The sequence below is a fragment of the Balaenoptera ricei genome, chromosome 14 (genome assembly GCF_028023285.1).
Source record: "Balaenoptera ricei isolate mBalRic1 chromosome 14, mBalRic1.hap2, whole genome shotgun sequence".
NCBI lineage: Eukaryota > Metazoa > Chordata > Mammalia > Artiodactyla > Balaenopteridae > Balaenoptera > Balaenoptera ricei.
In genome coordinates, this window is record NC_082652.1 from 43,007,403 (window position 1) to 43,028,560 (window position 21,158).

The window sequence follows — 21,158 nt, forward strand, 5'->3', positions numbered from 1 at the left end:
GGTCTTTGTTTCTATGCGAGGGCTTTCTCTAGTTGCGGCAAGCGGGGGCCACTCTTCATCGTGGTGCGCGGGCCTATCACTATCGCGGCCTCTCTTGTTGTGGAGCACAGGCTCCAGACGCGCAGGCTCAGTAGTTGTGGCTCACGGGCCCAGTTGCTCCGCGGCATGTGGGATCTTCCCGGACCAGGGCTCAAACCCGTGTCCCCTGCATTGGCAGGCGGACTCTCAACCGCTGCACCACCACGGAAGCCCCCCCCAGTAGAGTTTTTTATGTTCCTACTTCTCTAGCACAGGACAACCCACTGCCCTTTATTTTTGGTCTATTTACCTCGTGTGTAGATGTGTGTAAATATTTTATTAAAAGTGGGGCATGCTATTTCATCATTAAGCATATTCCTATAAATATGGCCTAGTTAGCATACTTCTTTCTTTTTGGCAAGAACAGTTACTTGTAATTTTTTTGTCATCCACATAAAGTTATTCTTTATAATATTATAACTCCTTTGAGAAAGAGCTACAGGGATGTCTAAGTTCCTGCCCTACTTTTTGATAATGGTAGCTTTATACAACAAATTCTGTTAAATGTTTGCTTCGTGGGGAAGCGTCATAGCACGTGGGTAAGTACCTAATAGTTTGGACTCAGTCAAATCTGGGTTTGGTTCTTGACCATTAAGTTTTGTAACCTTTGACAAGTTCTTTAAACCTCTTACCTCAATTATCCCCAACTGGAATATGGGTATAATACCCGCCTTATAATGCTTTAAGGATTGGATTATGTAAAGTGCTTAATTAGTTCCTGGCCTCAAGTACAGGCCTAATAAATTGTCGTCTTTGTCATCATAGTAATAGTACCATTATTTTAGCTTTTAATAGAATTTTATAAGTAGTATTAATGATCCATAGTGAATTTGAACTGTTAATCATTAATCTCTTCAAAGCTTCATTTTTATGTCTCATTTGAGTTTGTCACAAATCTCAGAAACATTAAATGTTCCCTGGTTTCTAATAATCAGAGATTTTAAAGAATTTTTCATCGATTGTATGTTTGAATCTGAGAAAGTCCATAGTTTACGGGGGGAAAATGAAATGTACTGTTGATGTTCAAAACAGTGATTAAAAAAAATCAGTTTATATGATTTATCTATTAGCATTAAAATATAAGCTTATTTAATTTTAAAATTTCAAAACAGATGTGTTCTAACGTGGCTATAAATATACTGAAGTGTGTGTTTGCTTGGTGCTTCTTCAGTTTTGAGAACTTAGGCCTGTATGTTTTCCCCTTTATTCCTGGACTTTAAACTTTGATCGTTGTCAGACTTTTACTGAATTATAACAGCGAGTACTTTTAAGTAATGCCAACCTGAATTGAAAATATCCATTTCTTTAATGAGTTGATGACATTTTAGTACAATCCTTATTTGAAATTAGCTGAAAACTATTTTTTTTGTTGATTTTTATTCATGGTGTTTTAACTTCAAAGGTAATTTTCTTTGAAAAATGGGAAACTGGAGAGAACCCTGCTGTATGCTCTTTCAGTGTTTACATATAGTGCTGATTGATTTGCCCCTCCAATCACTTAAATTGCATGAATCAGGATTGTTAAAAACCCTTTAACGATTCAGTTTTTTTGTTCTCTCACAAATAACACAAAATTGATGTATGAAACCATTTAGATTTTTAATATTCTATACCTTGAAAACTGAGGGTCTACTTTTTGTCTGCCTCTTTCTTTATAGATGAGAACCTGAAATCTTACCTGTTTGATTTGAATTTACTAGAATAAGCATATAAACCCAGAGGGGAGTGAGGTAGAGTCTTGCTCTTTGAAGAGTAAATTCCTTAGTTCAAATGCAGGTTTTTAGTACTGAAGGGAAGAGGTTTCAGTTTGGAAGATTGCATAAAACGGTGATTTTAAAAAATGTAAAATTCAGAGAATTAAACTTAGAACATTCAGCATTCATAGATTATCATTTTTTTTTTTTTTTAATTTTATTTATTTATTTATTTATGGCTGTGTTGGGTCTTCGTTTCTGTGCGAGGGCTTTCTCTAGTCGCGGCAAGCAGGGGCCACTCTTCATCGCGGTGCGCAGGCCTCTCACTATCGTGGCCTCCCCCGTTGCGGAGCACAGGCTCCAGACGCGCAGGCTCAGCAATTGTGGCTCACGGGCTTAGTCGCTCCGCGGCATGTGGGATCTTCCCAGACCAGGGCTCAAACCCGTGTCTCCTGCATTGGCAGGCAGACTCCCAACCACTGCGCCACCAGGGAAGCCCCCATAGATTATCATTTTTGTTGATAAATCAACAATAATAAATTTGGAGAAATTAGTTTTAGACCTTCTTCCTTTAGTATTTTTTTCTATTATGTAAAACAAAGCAAAACTGGCTCTTATCCTTTAAAAAAATCTTTCTAGTTGTACAATTTATATATTAAACTATCCTCTGTGTAGATTTACATTGATATTCTCAGAAGTCTTGGTAGAGTTGAATAGCATCAGCTCCTGTCTCCTCATGTTAACCTGGCAAAAAGCAACAAGTACCAATTATCATTTAGAACCAAATTATTTGTTTCATAAGCCTGTTGGCTTTAAGGGGGGGAAACTTAAAATTTACTACTTTGGAGTATTTAATTTGTCCTTAATTTACTGCTGTGTGTTGAAGTTACATATCAGAATATATGCATATGAAATTAGTTCTTAAATTAACATAGGCTGTACAGATAGCTATGCAGTAATCTAGAACCTACTTAAAGATTTAGAGTGTTTGCATGTGTGTGTCATGTATGTATACTGCTGAGGTGATGTGTTTGGGGTTCTTTGGAATGTTAAGTCATTAATAACTTTACTTCCTGCATTAATTTTAGGTTCTTGGATTAGAAAGGATCTATCTTTTCTCTGTTAGCAATACTTTCAAATAGTTCACCTAACTTAATGAGCCAACCATCATAGCAATATTTCTTTATTTTATTGAAAATAAAGATACGTTTTATTTTAACCTTATAACATATTGGCTTGAAAATGCTGATATTTCTTTTAAAATTAAGTGGTAACAGTGCCAGATCAACTACATGATGCTTATAGTATTGATATGCCTAGTATGTGTTGCTTAAAACAGTGTTCATTTGCTAACCCAAACAAAGAAATTATTACTATATAGATAAGTGTATTTCCTTTCTATCTAGAAGCAGGTTAAAGTACTACCCTGTAAAACTGTAAGAATTTTAGAGGAAGATAATGAGGAGAAGGGGTTTTTTTGAAACGTTTCTTAGCAATAAATAGAAAATTTGATTGAATCAGAATTGCTTTCAGACAAACATATTTTTTTCCACAGTTGAATTCTAATTCAGAGATAAATGTCAGATATTGATAACAATTTTGCTATATCTCCCTACAATTAAAGGTGCATTCCTAAAATTCATTTCTTCTTTATTGTACTTTTTAAATTTGCATACCTTGAAAACAAGGCACTTCAGTTAGGCATACTTGTAAATATTTTTAAACCAAGCATTCTTTAAATATTATTAGCCAAGCAAATATTATTTGGATAGAACCTATAAAATGATTCTACTGCAGAACCCTAAATCTATATTCTTAACCATTTATGTTTAGTGGTCTCACTATAACATTAATAATAGAAGTGATCCCATTGCAGTATTTTATGAGTAGGCTTAAGAAGGTGAGAAAGGACCATTTTAGAATAATGTGTTGAATTCCACTGGCAAGAATATTTCATGCTATAGCTTACAGAAGAGTGATTTCTGAGAAAGTTTCATTAATTTTTACATGTATTTAGAGATGAACTTTTGAAAAAATCCTGTACCTCAAATAGTGTTCCACAGCAGTTTGCTATAGATATTATTAGAACGTCTCTATATAGAACTTGAGGATCTTGTGATAGTATCTATTGTAGCAGCTTACCTTTCCCTTTAGCTCCAATTTGATGTTTAAAGTATTAGAGTACTTTGATTTTGGGGGGACAGGGCAGGGAGAGGGAAGGCAGTTTTCAGAAGACTGTGGGCAAACTGCAATAAAAAAATCAGGATAAAGAAATAAATGATGTTGCTATAAAGGAAACAAAAGAGCTTTAAGAATCTTCCCATATGTTTTCTTTGTTATTTTAGCCTGTGTGTAGGTGCCCTAAAACACAGAATGTCTCTACTCTGCTAGACACCTAGTCCTCTGAAGGGCAAAGTACACCATTAGGGCCTAACCTGTTTTAGGTTAAAGATATCTTAGGGTTTGAAAATTCATTTATGTGAATTTTTTGGCACCTAGTATACAACTTTGAAAATCAGGTGGGAAATAAAGCTTTTTTTTTTAGAAACTAAACTGAAATTGTTTGAAGAAAAAATCACAAGTTACTATGAAGCAGTGCTGAAGCAGTGTAAAAAGTAATAAAACGCATTGTGTTTTGAAAAAAATTTTTTTCTTGAGCTGTTATAATTTTATTCTTAAGAAAAAGAAAAATAATTGTAGTTACTTCATAGACAGCCAGAAATCACCTGAGCATTCTACTGATTTGAATATATCTGAGAAAAAATTTACCAGAGTCATAGTAGCACAAACATTTGCCTGTCCTCATGATTTAATACTATATCCTCAGTGTCTTAGGATGTCTTTGAGCATTCAGGAAAAGAATTGCTTACTGGAGTCCAAGAACTATCTCTGAGATGCTGAAGAAGTCTGTGTGGTGGGTAGCCATTTTTTTTCACTCCATGCTAATCGTAACAACAGTATTCTCTGTCCCTCTCCCATTATTTCTGTTCTTTGGTGGTGCGCCCCTTCAAGGAAGTGGAAGTTAGCGAGTTAAGTGACAGGTAATGATGTACCTGTTTTTTAAAACAAGCACTCAGCATTAGCTTCCTGCTCATAGACAAAAATGAAGTCTGGGGAAGGTGGGATGTCCTGGAAAGGCAGTGATGGTACCAGAGAGTGTTCTGTCCAAGAACGGATGGAACTTTGCTGGTTTGCGTGTGTCTGTATCAGATAAGAGGAAATATCAGGAGGCAGGGTAAGATGGATTCCATTGCTTTGTCTTCTTCAGAGGAAGATGATTAGGGAATTTCTGGACTTAATTATTTCCCCCATTATTGCTTTTCCAAGAATCTTCAACATGGAGCAGGCTAGGGCTTCCAAAGCACTAGACACGTGGTGGTCTCAAACACAGACTCCCCCACACGTTTCTTTGTACCTGTCAGAAAATATTATTTTGTTCTTATTTCTTGACTTTTCTTCTCTCTTCCCACCCACCTTTATATAAGGATAGTTGTATAGAATTATTAAAATCAAAGCTCTTTGGAATATAATATTTAGAATAGATTTCAGTGATAACTTTCTTCCATTGTTTAAACTGGTATGAATTTACCTAGGTATGGTAAGATCCTTTCCAATGCTTGCAAGTTTCTTATGAAGTCTAAATTTCTCTGAAATGAAGAAGACTCAGTTTCTAGAAGAGTACTATCAGAAGGTAGATTATACATTCAACAAATGATTATTGATTTTGGGGGGAAGAAAAATGTCTGTTATACTTTTAAGATAGTACTGCGTAAGCAAGGGGAATAGAGTAGATAGCTTTTTATTTGGGAGAGAAGAGTGTTTGTTAACTCTGATCATGTTGAAAATGTCAAAATAGTATAAAAGAGTATTACAAACAGCTCTTAAGTTTCTTGGGTTATCCTTTCCAAAAATATCCATGCATGTATTAGGTTAAACCATATGAACTTGCCGTTTTCATAGGTGGAAAACTATCAAGTATTGGCAATTTTATATAATTCTACCTAATATAATCAAATATATATATATTTACAATTGCATATATAATAATAGTTTACTTTTAGCAAGCACTTAGAATGTATTATCTTGGTGAGTCCTTGTAACTCCTTTGTAAAATCATACTATTATTTTCCCTAAATGAAAAAGTTGAGGTATAGGGAAGATTACTTTTCCAGAGTTCCACAGTTAGTAAGTGGAGAAGCCCAGATACATGTCCAGAGAATTTGGTGTTTGTCTGTGCTTTTTTTTTTTTTTTTAATTTTTTTTAATCTTTTTTTTTCTTTAATGGGAATTATTTATTTATTTATTCATGGCTGTGTTGGGTCTTCGTTTCTGTGCGAGGGCTTTCTCTAGTTGCGGCAAGCGGGAGCCACTCTTCATCGGGGTGTGTCTGTGCTCTTAATTACTATAATGAGATCATCCTAAAAGTAGTGTTTTACAATTTGTGAAGCACTGCATCTTGGACATTTTTCCATACTGGTACATACTTTTGTGCCGTAATTCTATGATCCACTGATAGACATTTAGAATATTTTCATTGGTTTATTATAAACAGTTAGCATCCTCTATCTTCATGTACCCATTTATTTTGCCGAATTGATTTCTAGAAATGGAACTTCTGGGTCAAAGGGTATGCACATCTTAAATTTTAATAGATATTTCCATAATACTTTCCAAAAACTTTGTGCCAGTTTCCACCACTGTGTGAATGCCTGTTTTCCCATTCCCTTTTAGCAACAGATGTGATCAGTCATTTAAAAATATTCTAGTCGCTACAATTTTTCCTTTATTGTATCTCTACCATTTCTATGTGTCCTCTTCAAAGGTTAAGGTTCTATTTCTGTATGGAAACATGGTGTAGAAGTGTGAAAAACCTCTAAAATACCTTATGAGGGAGATACTTGGGTTTTAAAATTTTTATTTAAGCATTAAAATTATTTATGGACTTTTTTTTCCCCATAACTTAGAAATGTGTGTATTTTGAAATAGAGAACTGAGTTGAATTCTTATGGGTATTTGAATGATCGATCTTACATAGATGTCATTTTGTTTACCGTATTTACTAGTTTTCATTATTTGAGGATCTGAGTAGATTATAATTGAAATATTAAGCCTGAAATGATTTGAGGAAACGCAGCAGCTTAAAATCTACTAGGGGACAAACAGAATTAGAGATTTCAACAGATTTGTTGTCATCTAACACTTTCTATAAATATCATGTAGATTCATTAGAATTTAGAGCATTATTACTTTAGATAAAGAAGCAGCTTTTTTATGTTTTGAGATATATTTTTCACATTTTATTTTGCTCACACTTCCATAAATAAATATGCCTCTTTTTCGTAAATGACTTAAACATAAATCTGAATTTTAGATGGATCTTTAAAATTTTCCAGAGATTTAAAGTCTGACACCTTGTCAGCTATCTTCAGGGACCCCCTGTGAAATAAGTTGAATTGCACATTATGGGTTTATCTTCCCTCCTTCCCAAATCCCCCTTAAATGTTAGTAAAGGAGTGAAAATGACATAAATACACAAGAATAAAGAAGAGAGGAGAAATCAGCAATAAAATTATTCAGTAGTTTAAATGACAGTAAATTTCTCTCTGAAATATTCCGAAATAAAATGTTCAGATTTTCAACTAATCTTACCAGTGAAAATCCAGGTTTACATGGAAAACAATGTATCTGCCTTAAGCATTGCAGCAGTACCTATTTAGAGTATGTTGTTGAATTCCTATTTATGCATTTTTCCCTAAGAATTGTGGAGCGTATTGAAAAGAATAAATATAAGTTGTTTTTGAAATGTTTATTTGAACTTGTTTGTTTGACTTACCAGACTGTGCCATTATTTGGATTTTTGTTGAGATAAAATTCACACACCATACCTCATCATTTTAAAGTGTACAATTCAGTACTGTTGGCCCTCCATATCTGCTGGATTCCACATCCATGGATTCAACCAACCATGGATTGAAAATATTGGGGGAAAAAAATTCCAGAAAGTTCCAAAAAGCAAAACTTGAATTTGCTAAGTGCTGACAACTATTTACATAGCATTTACATTGTATTAGGTATTATAAGTAATCTAGTGATGATTTAAAGTATGCAGGAGGATGTGTGTAGGTTATATGCAAATGCTATGCCACTGTATATAAGGGACTTAAGCATCCACAGGTTCTGGTATCCATGGGAGGTCCTGGAACCAATATACCTAGGGACAACTGTATATTCACATAGCTGTGCAATCATCTGTCTCTATGGATTTACCTATTCTAGGCATTCATATAAAAGGAATTATACAATATTTGGCCTTTTGTATCTAATTTCTTTGACTTAGCATAATGTTTTCAAGATCCATCCATATTGTAGCATGTGTCAGTACTTCATTCCTATTTATGGTTGAATAATATTCCATAAGTTGTTTTCTTTTAACTATAATTGTGCATTTGTCTATATTTACCTGTCAATTTTTGCTTCTTTTTTTTTTTTTAAATGTTGCTGAAATTTTTTTTTTTAAATTAATTTATTTATTTATGGCTGTGTTGGGTCTTCGTTTCCGTGCAAGGGCTTTCTCTAGTTGCAGCGAGCGGGACCCACTCTTCATTGCGGTGCGTGGGCCTCTCACTGTCATGGCCTCTCCTGTTGCAGAGGACAAGCTCCAGAGGCGCAGACTCAGTAGTTGTGGCTCATGGGCCTAGTTGCTCTGCGGCATGTGGGATCTTCCTAGACCAGGGCTCAAACCCGTGTCCCCTGCATTGGCAGGCAGATTCTCAACCACTGTGCCACCAGGGAAGCCCAATTTTTGCTTCTTTTATTTGATGGTCTTACTAAGTGCAAACACATTATGTCTTTTTGATGAATTGCCCCCTTTTGTCATTGTGAAATTGTTCTCATTTCTAATATTCCTTGTCTTAAAGTTTACTTTGATATTATTGTAGCTACACCAGCACTTCTTATGCTTAGTATTAGCATGATTTATCATTTCTCCATTCTTTTACTTCCAGCCTATCTGTGTCTTTATTTAAAGCTGGTTTCTTATGAGTAGCATGTAATTGAGCTTTGGATTTGTATCCAAAATTTATTTGGACTGTTTAGTCCATTTACATTTAATGCAATTATTACTATGATTAGATTTGAGTCTACCATCTTGCTATTTTCTGTTTGTCCCTCTGTTTTTTTGTTTCTCCTTTCTTGTCATCTTTTGAGTTAACCAAGTAGTGTTTTAGTATACCATTCTATATCCTCTTTTGGCTTTTTAACTGTACCTCTTTTTTTTTTTTAATGGTTGCTTTACAGATCTGTTTAAAGGTACAATATGTATCCTTAACTGATTATACTCAGTCTTGAATTAATGCCACTTCACATATCATGTAAAAACCTTTTAACTATATAATTCCATTATACAAATCCCTCCCATCCTTTGTGCTATTGTTGTCACCTATTTACTTATACATATGTTTTAACCTCCATAGTACATTGTTATCACTTGGTCATATATCTCTTAAAGAACTTATGAAAATAAAAACAGCTTTTTAATGTTTACCATTTCTAGTGCTCTTTCATTTTTCCTGTAAATTCATATTTCTTTCTAGTATCATTTTCTATCAGTCTATATGCAATTCATCAATTCCAGAATTACCAGAGTTTTAATTAAACAAACCTAAAGCTACTATTAATACATTTAAATATACTGGTAAATCTACCTTTAGTTGTGAGGCACAGCAATCCTTACTGATGTTGTAGCTTTTTTTAACATTTATAGTCCTTCAAGGATAAAATTAAAGTTGGCTCTGAGAGAAATATCTTTAACTGGCGGTCCTTTAAATAAGTTATCATAAAATAATAGATAAAACTTAGTTCTGGACATAGGTTACTTGAGTTTTCGAAGGAGTTTGTGTCTTAATTAAAGGTAAAGAAAATTACCAGAGTATAAAGAGGAAAGTCCTACTGACACAGGCTTTTCAACTTGCAGTAAGTTACTGCTTTTCAGAATTGAGATTTATTTGGTTATTTGCTGTTCTTGTGTGTTGTATTACTTGGTGGGTTGAAGCACTTACCCACTGTTTGGAGAAAGTGGCAGAAAAAAGCGTTTTGAGCAAATCCCATCTGGTGGCAGCTTGGTGGGGATGAGTAATGCTGAGGAACAAGTCATCAAAGGACTTTACCTTTCAGCTTTTCTCCCAAATTTATTTGGCTTAAAGCTAAGAATGACAGCAGGATCTTGATTTAAAATGTCCAAAGCCCATAATATGGCTCATTTTCACTATTTGGTCATTCATATAACTGATGATATTGGGTGACACTTGATGCATAATTGTACTACAAATGTTGATTGGATACCAGCTAGTGCCATATATATAAAGTATTCACAGGTACAAAATCCTTCCTTTCCAGTGAGTGGGAAAGTTAAAGAGGTTGTTGCATTGCGCTGAATACATGTGACGGTAAAGTACAGAGTACAGCTAAAATACACAGGAGTTGCACCTAATCTAGACCTGGGGTGAGTCTGTGTTTGTAGCATTGGGGAAACAGGTTACCTGAGTTGAGTCCTAAAGAACTTAGTCGGGTGATGTGATATAAGGATAGGACAGAGAGATTGGAGAAGGAGTTCCAGGAGGAGAGAATTAACTGTCTGGAACAAAGAGGAAAAAACATTCTATGGCATGATCAATAGTTTGAGATAGGAAGAAAGGAATGAGAGATGAGAATGTGGGGAGAAGCTTTGGTATGCTCACGGTTGACTATATATGTCATGCTTAAATACTTGGACTTGGTCCTAGAGGAGATTTTTAGCCATTGGAGCATTTTAAACAGTAAACAGCAATTTAAACAGGAAAACGGTATTATTAGATTACTTATTTTAGAAAGATCATTCTCACAGCAGTGTGAAGAATATTAATACTGGAAATAGTTTCTTAGAAGGTTCATGAAGTCATCTTAGGCAGAAGATAATGGAAGTGAAAATGTAGAAGGATGTAGATGATTTGGAAACTATTAAAGAGGTAGACCTGATAAGAAGTGATAGATGGGATTAGAAGAAGAAAGGGTTGAGGATGACACCCAGTTTTCTGGCTTAGGCATTGGAGGTGAATGGTATTACCATTCCTTTAAATGAGAAAGAGAAGAGGAGAAAGGCAGGAGTAATGATTTGAAACATGTTGAATTTAGGCTACATACTTTATTAGGAAATTGAACAATGAGGTCTAGAATTGAAGAAAGTGTTCTTTTGGAGATAAAGACGCGAGTGGTCATTAGCATAGGACAACCAGTATTGTCTTCACAACTCTCATAATCACACAACTAGAATTAGAACTCACAGCCCACGATTACACGTCACATCAGTCTATTTAGACGTATTACTTCTATAAAGACTGTTGAAAAACAGATACTTAGAGGTGACAAAATTCTAGGGTGGAAGTTAATATGCAAGGTTGTCTGTATTCTGAAATAACTCAAAGGAATGCAATGAAGGTGATAGAGGTGAGGGATGTGTTACTTCATAAATTCTGCTTGTTGACCAGCAGAGGGCAGGCAGTCTCACAACTCAGTATTTTCTGCTCTGTGCTGCCCTTGCGGCCTAGAAGCTCAGGTCTTTCGAACGTAGATTTTCAGTGATCTTATTACACTAAGGCCAGGCATCCAGGGCACTTTTATTTATCTTTGCTTCCAAGACTTAGAAGATGTTTGATTTTTGTTCTGGAGCCAGATCTTCTTTCCACCCCCTGTGCCCTATATCTAGTTCTTGTTTTTCCTTAAAGTTTGAGACTTGATTCGTCCCTTAAGAGCTGCCATGGTGACATGGGGTTAGAATAAATCAAGTAGAGAGTCTGAGAAATATAATGGATCTTTGCCTTTTAGAGGTTAAAATGCCCACTCTCGTTCCTGGTTAACTGTTAAGATTCAGGGACACGTTTGTGTTTTCTTGGTCTTATGATTCAGGGACTAGAATGGAAGGAATGGACATCAGCTCCTGGAGACGGTACTGTACGTGTGGTTGGTTCTGTAAAGCCGCAGCGCTGCTCCTCCACTGTTTGATGTGAGGAGCTTGTGAAAAACCTTCCTGTCCCAGGATGCATCCCTCATCCATTTGCCATATGTCTGTAATGCCCATTAGTTTACTTTTTCGCTTTAAGCATTCAAAGCTCAACTAAAATTTAAAAATTTCTCTAGGAGGGACAAGGTTAGCGTGGCAGGACAAATTATTTAAATTAGCCAGGATTTATGAGAATAGGGCATGGACCGGAACTTTTAATTAGATCTAGGGGATGGAAAAAAAAGATCTGGAACTAGGATTATACTGTTTCCTGTTTATAAACCTTCAGTGCCTCCCAACTGACAAATGACATTTGTAGACTGTGTACTGTATGCCAGGCGTTGTTCTCATTTAATCCTCAGGCCAACGCTGTGAGATAATTCCGGTTACTGTCCCTGTTTTGCAGATTAGGAAACTGAGGCACAGAGGACTTAAGTAATTTGTCTGAGTTTCCTTATGGAGGAGACAACGTGTATTCACCACCATTCAGTCCCCCTGTATATCTTATGCTGCCAGAACAATTCCTTTGCCCATAGTAGGCACCCAGTAACCCAGATAACTTTTGAATGGAATCAGTACATGGGCTAGCATGAACTAGTTAGTATAGCAGTAACATAATTTAAGGAAACATGGAAAAAGAAGTAGAGACGCTTTTAAAAGTTTTACCTCACAGCACCTGCTCTATTAAGTTGGGGGGAAATGTGAATAATTGGTTATTTTTAATTACTTAGTGTCATCCTTAAAATGGTGTCATTGCTCTGAAATTGGTAACTGACAGTGTTCAAGTTTTCCTTATTAGAGCAAAAGGGTTTCTCAGAAGTTTCATTATAAAAATATGAAACTTTGTTTAGTGATACAATTGAACAAATTAATGAGGGCTAACTTAATTTGACCTGGCGGTGTTGAAGAATGTTTACATTTAGGTTCGGTTACGCTTCCAAAAACATCTGTTGTACACTTAGTAAGTGAATTATTTCTTTCATCTTCATTGAATTCCATCTTCTATTTTACCCTCTATTCATCTAAGTGAAGAATTCAGGTTAAGGAATATCTTCATGTAGAAAGTCGATTGGGAAAATCCTCTATTTCAGAAACAAATAGTACATTGTCCCAACAGGTTTTTTTTGTCTTCTTACAAATGGTCTCCTAACTACATTTGTGTTCTTTGGCACTGACAGTATAGTGTAACCAGAAATCAGCCCTAGGTGACTTTGGGCAAAGGACTTGGTGAGGAAGAAAATAAAAACTGATGGTGAAGGCAGGTTTGAATTTTTATGGCTCTGAGTTCCACCTGCTTTACCATGGATAATTGAGATGTGGCTGATTATTCTGGCCAGGTCAGTATGAAGCTGAAAAGTCAGATTGTGGATTTTTTCAAATCATAAGCATAGGAATAAAAATGCTGTATATTTGTATCTAAGTTCAACAAAGATTAACTTTCCAACCCAGTCACTATTTGGGGGAAGAGAATGCTGTCACATTCGTAAAGTTGTGAATTATAAAAGACATTTCTGTTGGGTTACTGAATGTCCCTTGGGGTTTGTTTCATTTATAACATTGCCTCAGGCCTTCGGCTGCATCCTGTTGGAATGACCTCCTTTTCAACCCTGTGCTGGCAGCTGTGATATGCCTCTTTCCCTGGGATCCTTCAGGCTTGTCACATGACAGACATGAACTGTGACCCCTTTGTTCCTTACCCAGATGGTTCGTTCTCCATAATTTTTTTCTATTTAACTATTTAGCCTTATCTTCTTTCCTCTTTTCCCTCTTCATTTCCCTTTGTATTTCCTACCTACACAAAACTTTTTTGGTAGCAGTTTAATTTTTTTTATTGAAGTAGGACATCAATGCAGAAAAGTACACAAATCATGAGTAAGCTCACTGAATTTTCACAGCGCGAACACACCTATGCAGACAGTACTTAGGTCAAGAAAGAGAACATCACCAGAATCCCAGAAAACCTCTACTATCCCCTTCTGGTTACCACTCTTCTCCCTTAAGGGGAATCATTATCCTGACTTCTATAGCTTTGCCTGTTTTAAACGTTATCGAAATGGAATCAAACCATATGTATTCCTTTGCATCTGGATCCTTTCATTTAACATTTTGTGGCATTTGTCCATGTTACTCAGTTTGTTACTGCTGTGTAGTATTCCATTTGTATGAATAGTCCACAGTTTATTCTGCTCTTAATGGGCGTTTGGATCATTTCTAGCTTAGGGCCATTATGAATAGTAGTGCTAAACATTCTCATACATGTCTTTTTATCAAAAGACATGACATATTTCTGGATATTTACGTGGAAATGAAATTGCCAAGATATAGTATGTCCAACTAGCCATTTAATTTAAAAATTCATGTAAAACACTAAACGAGTGATTTTTGGCTAACTTGGTAGGAAAGATCTATAAACATGTTTAGATTCAGCTTTAGCATAATATATCTAATTTTTGGCTAAGAAAAATGCCTCTAGTTGAATATACTGTAGTTTTAAATAGATAACTCCTATATACAGCAAAATTGCTGCTCAGTGCCTGGGACGTGTTATATTAACTTTCTTCCTAATTTGTCCTTTTATCCAGTGTTCCAAAGCTGAGTTGGTGGGCCCATTCTGTAAAAATCTTATGAGAATATTTTGATGGTGATAATTTACAAGAGTTAAGATTATATCTGTGTTACACCACCTCTAAGTTAGTCTTTTTGTCCTTTTTTTTTAAAAACGTGGACTTTCCAAAATTTGCTTCATGGATGCTTTTGAATAAGTCTGACCTAATTAATGAGTATAGAAGTGGGATTGTGATATCATATCCCTTCAAAAGTGAGTAGTATCTTTGAAGGAAATTTTATTCGACTGTGAGGTAAAGTGCTCCCAGTCATTCTGTGAACATGTATGGAATTAAGTTCACTTGTTTTGACCATAGGGTTTTGGAGACCTTAAAGGGGATTTCCTTACCCTCCATCAAACTAAAACAAAGCAAAAAGAAGAAAAAACCAGAAATGTAGAGGGAGTAATTAAAATTTGAAGGTTATAAAAAGATAGTAATGGAACCAGAAGATTCGCTTCCTGTGTTAGGTAGATATCTTTCCTTGTGTAAGTCTTTTGGGTAGGGAAAGGAGGGTTGCCAATTCAATTGAGATGTTTTTGAAATAAAGTATGGTTAAAAAAAAAAAAAAGAATGGGAGATTAAAGGATTCATTTTTGCCAAATTATTCTATATCTGAGTATTCTGTATTTTTATTTCTTCTTCCAAATCTTTTTTTTAAATAGTGGTGTATAGACATATTGATACTTAGGAAACTTAATATCTTAATACAGAAGTATTGGGTTTCATTCAATTTTGGATGACATTTAGAACTCGTATTAGTTGTTCTGTTTTAAACCGGTGTATTCAATTGAGAAAATATTGCTGATAATCTGTGTTGTTCTGTATACTTTGCTAAGCCATAGAAGGTATAGAAATGATAGTCCCTGTCCTCAGAAAGCTTACAGTCTAGTGGGTATGTGCTGGTGGTGGTAGCGTATACAAATTACTATAATACAATGTAAGATAATTACCACAGTGAGAATTCTTACGGGGAAGGGGAGGGTAAGTAGACCCATTTGAAATGGGTCTTAAAGGATGAGTAGGTTGGCCTGGAATGGCCTTTTGCTGATCTCTGCAATGGGAAGTAAGGCTGAAGGGAAGCCAGGTAATGAGTTTGTACCTGATATGATGTATAATACAGAACAAGCTAAGAGCATTCACTTTATTATTTTTTTTTTAGCATCTTTATTGGAGTATAATTGCTTTACAATGGTGTGTTAGTTTCTGCTGTATAACAAAGTGAATCAGCTATACATATACATACATCCCCATATCTCCTCCCTCTTGTGTCTCCCTCCCACCCTCCCTATCCCACCCCTCTATGTGGACACAAAGCACCGAGCTGATCTCCCTGTGCTATGCGGCGAGCATTCACTTTAGATCAAATTAAAAGTTGAGTCCCAGCTCAGTGTTGCTGTGTGACCTTAAACAGGTTGCTTTAACCTGTCTGAGCTCAGTTTCCTCACTTGATAAATGAGGACAGCACCCATGTAACGTGCTGCAGTGTTGTATGAAAGAAAAGAGATCATGTGTGGAAGGTGCTTAACGTAGCTCTCAAAGTATAATAAGTGCTCAAGTAGCTACTCTGGACAGAGAGGAACCATTGAAGGTTTTTGAACCATGGAGTGGTGGGATCTGAACCATGTGAGGCTTTCACTTTTACTTTTATAATTGACAAACAAAAGACCGCACACATTTAAAGTGTGTAATCTGACAGGTTCTTACATGTATACACACCTGTGAAATCATCGCCACAATCAGAATTATGACCACAGCCATCACTCCCGAAAGTTTTGTCTAAGACCTTTAAAGAGGACAGTCTGCCCTGTGATATGCAGCAAAGAACGGAGTGAAGTGGAGAAGTCAGTTAAAAGGCTGTGGCCATGGTCCAGGTGAGAGAGAGTGACTGAGGCCATGAACGAGGTGTGCTGACCATGGGCCTCCTCCGAGAGCCTGGGCTGCTGGAGGACAAGCTGCATCGTGCTATTACCTCCAGCACCTACCCCAGGGGCCAGAGGCTAGCAGGCTCTTGCTGAATTGACAGGTTCTCTCTTTATGAAAGATTGTTTATTTTAAACTTGCTTCTCCCTTTACTTTGTATAGGGTTTTAAAGACAACCTTTTTGCTTCTGGGACATCCAGCCTGACAGCCACCAAACAGTTGCTTCGCCCAAGAATCACAAGAATCTGCCTCAGGGACCTGATCTTCTGTATGGAGCAGGAGAGGGAGATGAAGTATTCCCGAGCTCTGTACCTGGCCCTTCTGAAGTGACCACGGCCCTCTCCATCCAGATCCTTGCTACTTACTGCCAAAGAAGACATATAAAGAGCGGTGTCACATGGTCCTGAAATTTCAGTTTCTGGAAAATAATCACCGATAGGGAAGACCATTGTTTACAGTTATATACTTTTACTAAATCTTATGTATTCCATTAGGTTCTTAATGACTAGGATTCAGCTTCTAAAAATAGGTTGTGAAGTACGGTTTATTTACACAGAAGTAGGCATATGCCTACCTACGTGTTTAATTACAGCAAGGCTCTGTTTGTTACTCCCTGCTTCATTTGCCAAACTGTTAATAGGTAAGGCGTCTTTCCCTACTACAGCCTGCATTGAGATGCAGGGGGAAGAAAGGAAGGGTCACCACTTACCAGGAAACTATGTATTTCACCCTACACGGAACCTGACTCAAAGCATTAGGCTTTCTGGGCTGGAATCAGAAGTTGCTTAGCAAATTATGACAGTTGCCTTCTGTGGTTGAAGGTGACAAGCCACAGGGTAAGGCCAGTGGTGGCTTTTGTCGGCTGAGTCCCATTGTTGTTAAAACGTTGACAAATGGGGATAGTTTGTGCCTGAGGTTGCTGTTCCCTGGTTCACCTCACCACCAGGTGCTGCTTCTGATACCAAGTGAGGGGACATCCTTGTCAGGGAAGGATGATATACATTGAAGGTGCTGATATACCTCGTTGAAAAGATGGAGAGTATAGAAAGGAATGATGGAGCATCGCCTCCAAACCGATGGAGGAAAAATGAAAACGGAATCATGAAACAGGAAATATGCTGTATACACCTAAGAGGGGTCAGTGGTCGAATTGGAACTCCGAAGCCCCCAGTACATGTTTTGTTGACAGGAAAAAAATCACAGCCCAACCAAAAAGGAAAACGTATCAAACATTTTAAATCATAGTATTTCAAAAGGAAGAAGTTATTCTTTGTTTTGTGTATTGCTTTAAATCTCAAGAAGGATAGTTTTATAAACTCTTTTAGTTACCCTAAGTTTTAAGCATCTTGTTGCATTAAAAAAAATCCTAATTGATGATTAGAAATTTTTAAAAATGGGATTCCATTTTGGATTCTGTACTCAAAAGGTAATGTCAGCATCTTACTCTTGGAGATCTTGGCTCTACGTATATTATGAGAAGCATGTTATATATACTTGTTTGAGGAGGAAGCTGACATTTTGCAAAGCAAACCCTCTTTTTTTTTTTTTTTAATTCCACTTTTGTGGTACGTAGCTGGTGAAAAATAATAGCTGTAGTTAGTCACATACAGAAAGAATGAGTAAATCCTCCAAAGAAGGCTAAAGAAAAAAAAAAAGGGGGGTGGGGGTGGGGAAAGCTGTGCTTCTTAGAAAAAGAATTCAGGGGAATAAAACCTCAAGTATGTTATTCTTCATCCTGTTCTTCCCGTCGGGACTGTTATGGCCATATTCTATACTGTAGTAAGTTTCAAATTGGCCACATTTTCTGTTTCAGCAAGTTATTATGTAAAAATGCTATAAATTATGTGTATGTTAAAAGAGTCCTTTAAGAAGAGATCTATACCTAAAGTTGTTTTTGTATATTTAAATGCTTAGCTTTATTTTTTGGTAAAGTGCAGCACACTCCCATATTTGTGTGTAATCTTATTGATCAGATGTTTAAAATTATTTCAAATACTTCATTAAAATAATTATTTTATTATAAGAATAACTTTGCTCAGTCACTGACTTTGGAAATATCTCTGGAAGTTAGCCCCTGAAGCTGGGGGCTGGGCAGTAGATCTTTCTTGGCTGGGATTGTTACTTTGGAGTGTGAGCATTTGGGTTCCAGAAGCTCACTTCAGATCCAAGTTCCTGTATCACTTTCTTTGAAATAGTTGTAAACCTGCATGGTATTTGACTCACAATGAAAGCTACACATATTCATTACAAAAGCTTCTCTTGCCCATCAAGGTTTTCTTACAAAGGTATTGTTTTTCAAAATTTATCCTTAATATACATTTTTAAACTTTGTGTCCTAAAGTATATCTTACACACAAAAGAACAAACACAGTGGACCCAAGGTATTCTTCCACTCAGTTTGCAAAATGATGGCCTTGGGGCCAATTTGATCTCTAAATGCGTTCTCTGTGACTCACACGGTGCTGCCGATATTTTAATTCACAAAAATCTATATTTCCACTTCTTTTGAAAAATTAGAAGATCTGGAGTCACTAGGTGTACCGTTCGTGTGACAGTCTGCTGGAGCCAACCAGTGGCTGTCCACTTTAGATGTGGGAGCCTAAGTTCACTTTCCCTTGCCTGATCCCTTTAAGCATTGAAGTGTGAGACTCTGCCTTCAGTGTTGATCTCAAGTGATGAACGCTAAAAGGGGAAAATGCCAGAAATTCTCCATCTATTTACTGTTTTTTAAGCAATTTTATTGAGGCATGTTTTACATACAAAATTCACCATTTTATCCATTTAATTTTAATATGACTGATGGACCTTTTAAATTGTTTCCTCCTGAATATCTGTAAGATTCTTCTCCTCTTAAAAGAAGTGAAGTTTAACATTCTTGTAAAGCCTATATTTCTTTTTCTTCTTTTTTTATTGAATGAAAGATTCTTTAAATTCTCTAGCGCTTTAGTGCTTTACAATTTTCAAAAGTTTCACACACATGATTTCATATAATCCCATACTAACCCTTTTTTCCCTACTCCTGTAATGCCCCTCCCTCCTTCCCTCTCCCCACTGGTAACCACTAATTTGTTCTCTATATCTGTGAGTCTGCTTCTTTTTTGTTTTATTCACTAGTTTGTTGTACTTTTTAGATTCCACATATAAGTAATATCATACAGTATTTGTCTGACTTATTTCACTTAGCACAGTGCCCTCCAAGTCCATCCATGTTACTGCAAATGGCAAAATTTCATTCTCTTTCATGGCTGAGTGGTATTCCGTTTGTGTGTGTGTGTGTGTGTGTATACCACATCTTCTTTATCCGTTCATCTGTTGATGGAAATTTAGGTTGCTTCCATACTTGACAATTGTAAATAATGCTGCTATGAACGTTGGGGTGCATGTATCTTTTAAAATTTGTGTTTTTGTTTTTTTTGGATATATACCCAGGAGTGGAATTGCTGGGTCATATGGTAGTTCTAGTTACAGTTTTTTGAGAAGCCTCTATACTTTTTTCCACAGTGGCTGCACCAATTTATTGGGTTGACCGAAGAGTACCTTCGGTCTTTAAGTAAAAATAAAAGACACATTTTTCATTTTCACCAAGAACTTTATTGAACACTGTATTCACCCTTTTGTTCCACTACCTTCTGCCATTTTTCAGGCAACTTCAAAATTCCATCTTCCCCAAACCTTTTATCTTTTTGAGCAAAGAACTGTTCCAGGTGCTTTTTACAGTCTTCCAGGGAGTTAAAATTTTTTCCATTAAGAGAATTTTGTAACGACCTAAATAAATGGAAATCCGAAGGTGCAATGTCTGGTGAATATGGCGGATGAATCAGAACTTCCCAGACAAGCTGTAACACTTTTTGCCTGGTCATCAAAGAAACGCGGTCTTGCGTTATCCTGATGGAAGATTATGCATTTTCTTTTGACTAATTCTGGATGCTTTTCATCAAGTGCTGCTTTCAGTTGGTCTAATTGGGAGCAGTACTTGTAGGAATTAATCGTTTGGTTTTCCGGAAGGAGCTCGTAATAGAGGACTCCCTTCCAATTCCACCATATACACAACATCACCTTCTTTGGATGAAGACCAGCCTTTGGTGTGTTTGGTGGTTCATTTCTCTTGCCCCTCGATCTCTTCCATTCCACATTATTGTACAGTATCCACTTTTCGTCACCTGTCACAATTTGTTTTTAAAACGGAACGTCTTCATTACGTTTAAGTAGAGAATTGCATGCAGAAATACAGTTAAGGTTTTTTTCGCTTAACTTACATAGAACCCAAACATCAAAGCGATTAACATAACCAAGCTGGTGCAAATGATTTTCAGTGCTTGATTTGGATATTTTGAGTCTGTCGACTATCTCCCGCATGGTGTAATGTTGATTGTTCTCAGTTAATGTCTCGATTTGATCGCTGTCAACTGGTCTACCCAACCGTGGAGCATCATCCAGCGAGAAATGTCCAGCATAAAACTTCGCAAACCACTTTTGACATGTTTGATCAGTCACAGCACCTTCTCCATATACTGCACAAATCATTTTTTTGCATTTCGGTTGCATTTTTACCTTTCTTGAAATAATACAGCATAATATGCCGAAAATGTTGCTTTTTTTCTTCCATCTTCAATATTAAAATGGCTACACAAAAATTCGCTAATTTTGATGTCATTTTTTAAATGCATGCTGATATGACAGCTGTCACATACAGTCTAACAAAATTGTTTTGAATGAAGTTAAAGACAACTAAGTGCTACTAGAGCCATCTTATGAAAAAACCAAATGAACCTTTTGGCCAACCCAATACATTCCCACCAACAGTGTACGAGGGGTCCCTTTTCTCCA

General features: G+C 36.4%; 1 protein-coding gene across 3 annotated transcripts in view; it reads left to right on the forward strand.

The window, feature by feature from the left end:
• TAF4B (TATA-box binding protein associated factor 4b) overlaps positions 1-17,965 on the forward strand; it is a 115,708-nt gene extending 97,743 nt beyond the window's left edge. For all 3 annotated transcript variants that reach the window (XM_059893709.1, XM_059893711.1, XM_059893710.1), the window contains one exon: positions 16,494-17,965. In XM_059893709.1, coding sequence (XP_059749692.1) covers positions 16,494-16,661 — 168 coding nt within the window. In that variant the 3' untranslated portion in view covers positions 16,662-17,965. The remainder of the gene's footprint in view (positions 1-16,493) is intronic.
• The last annotated feature ends 3,193 nt before the right edge of the window (positions 17,966-21,158 follow it).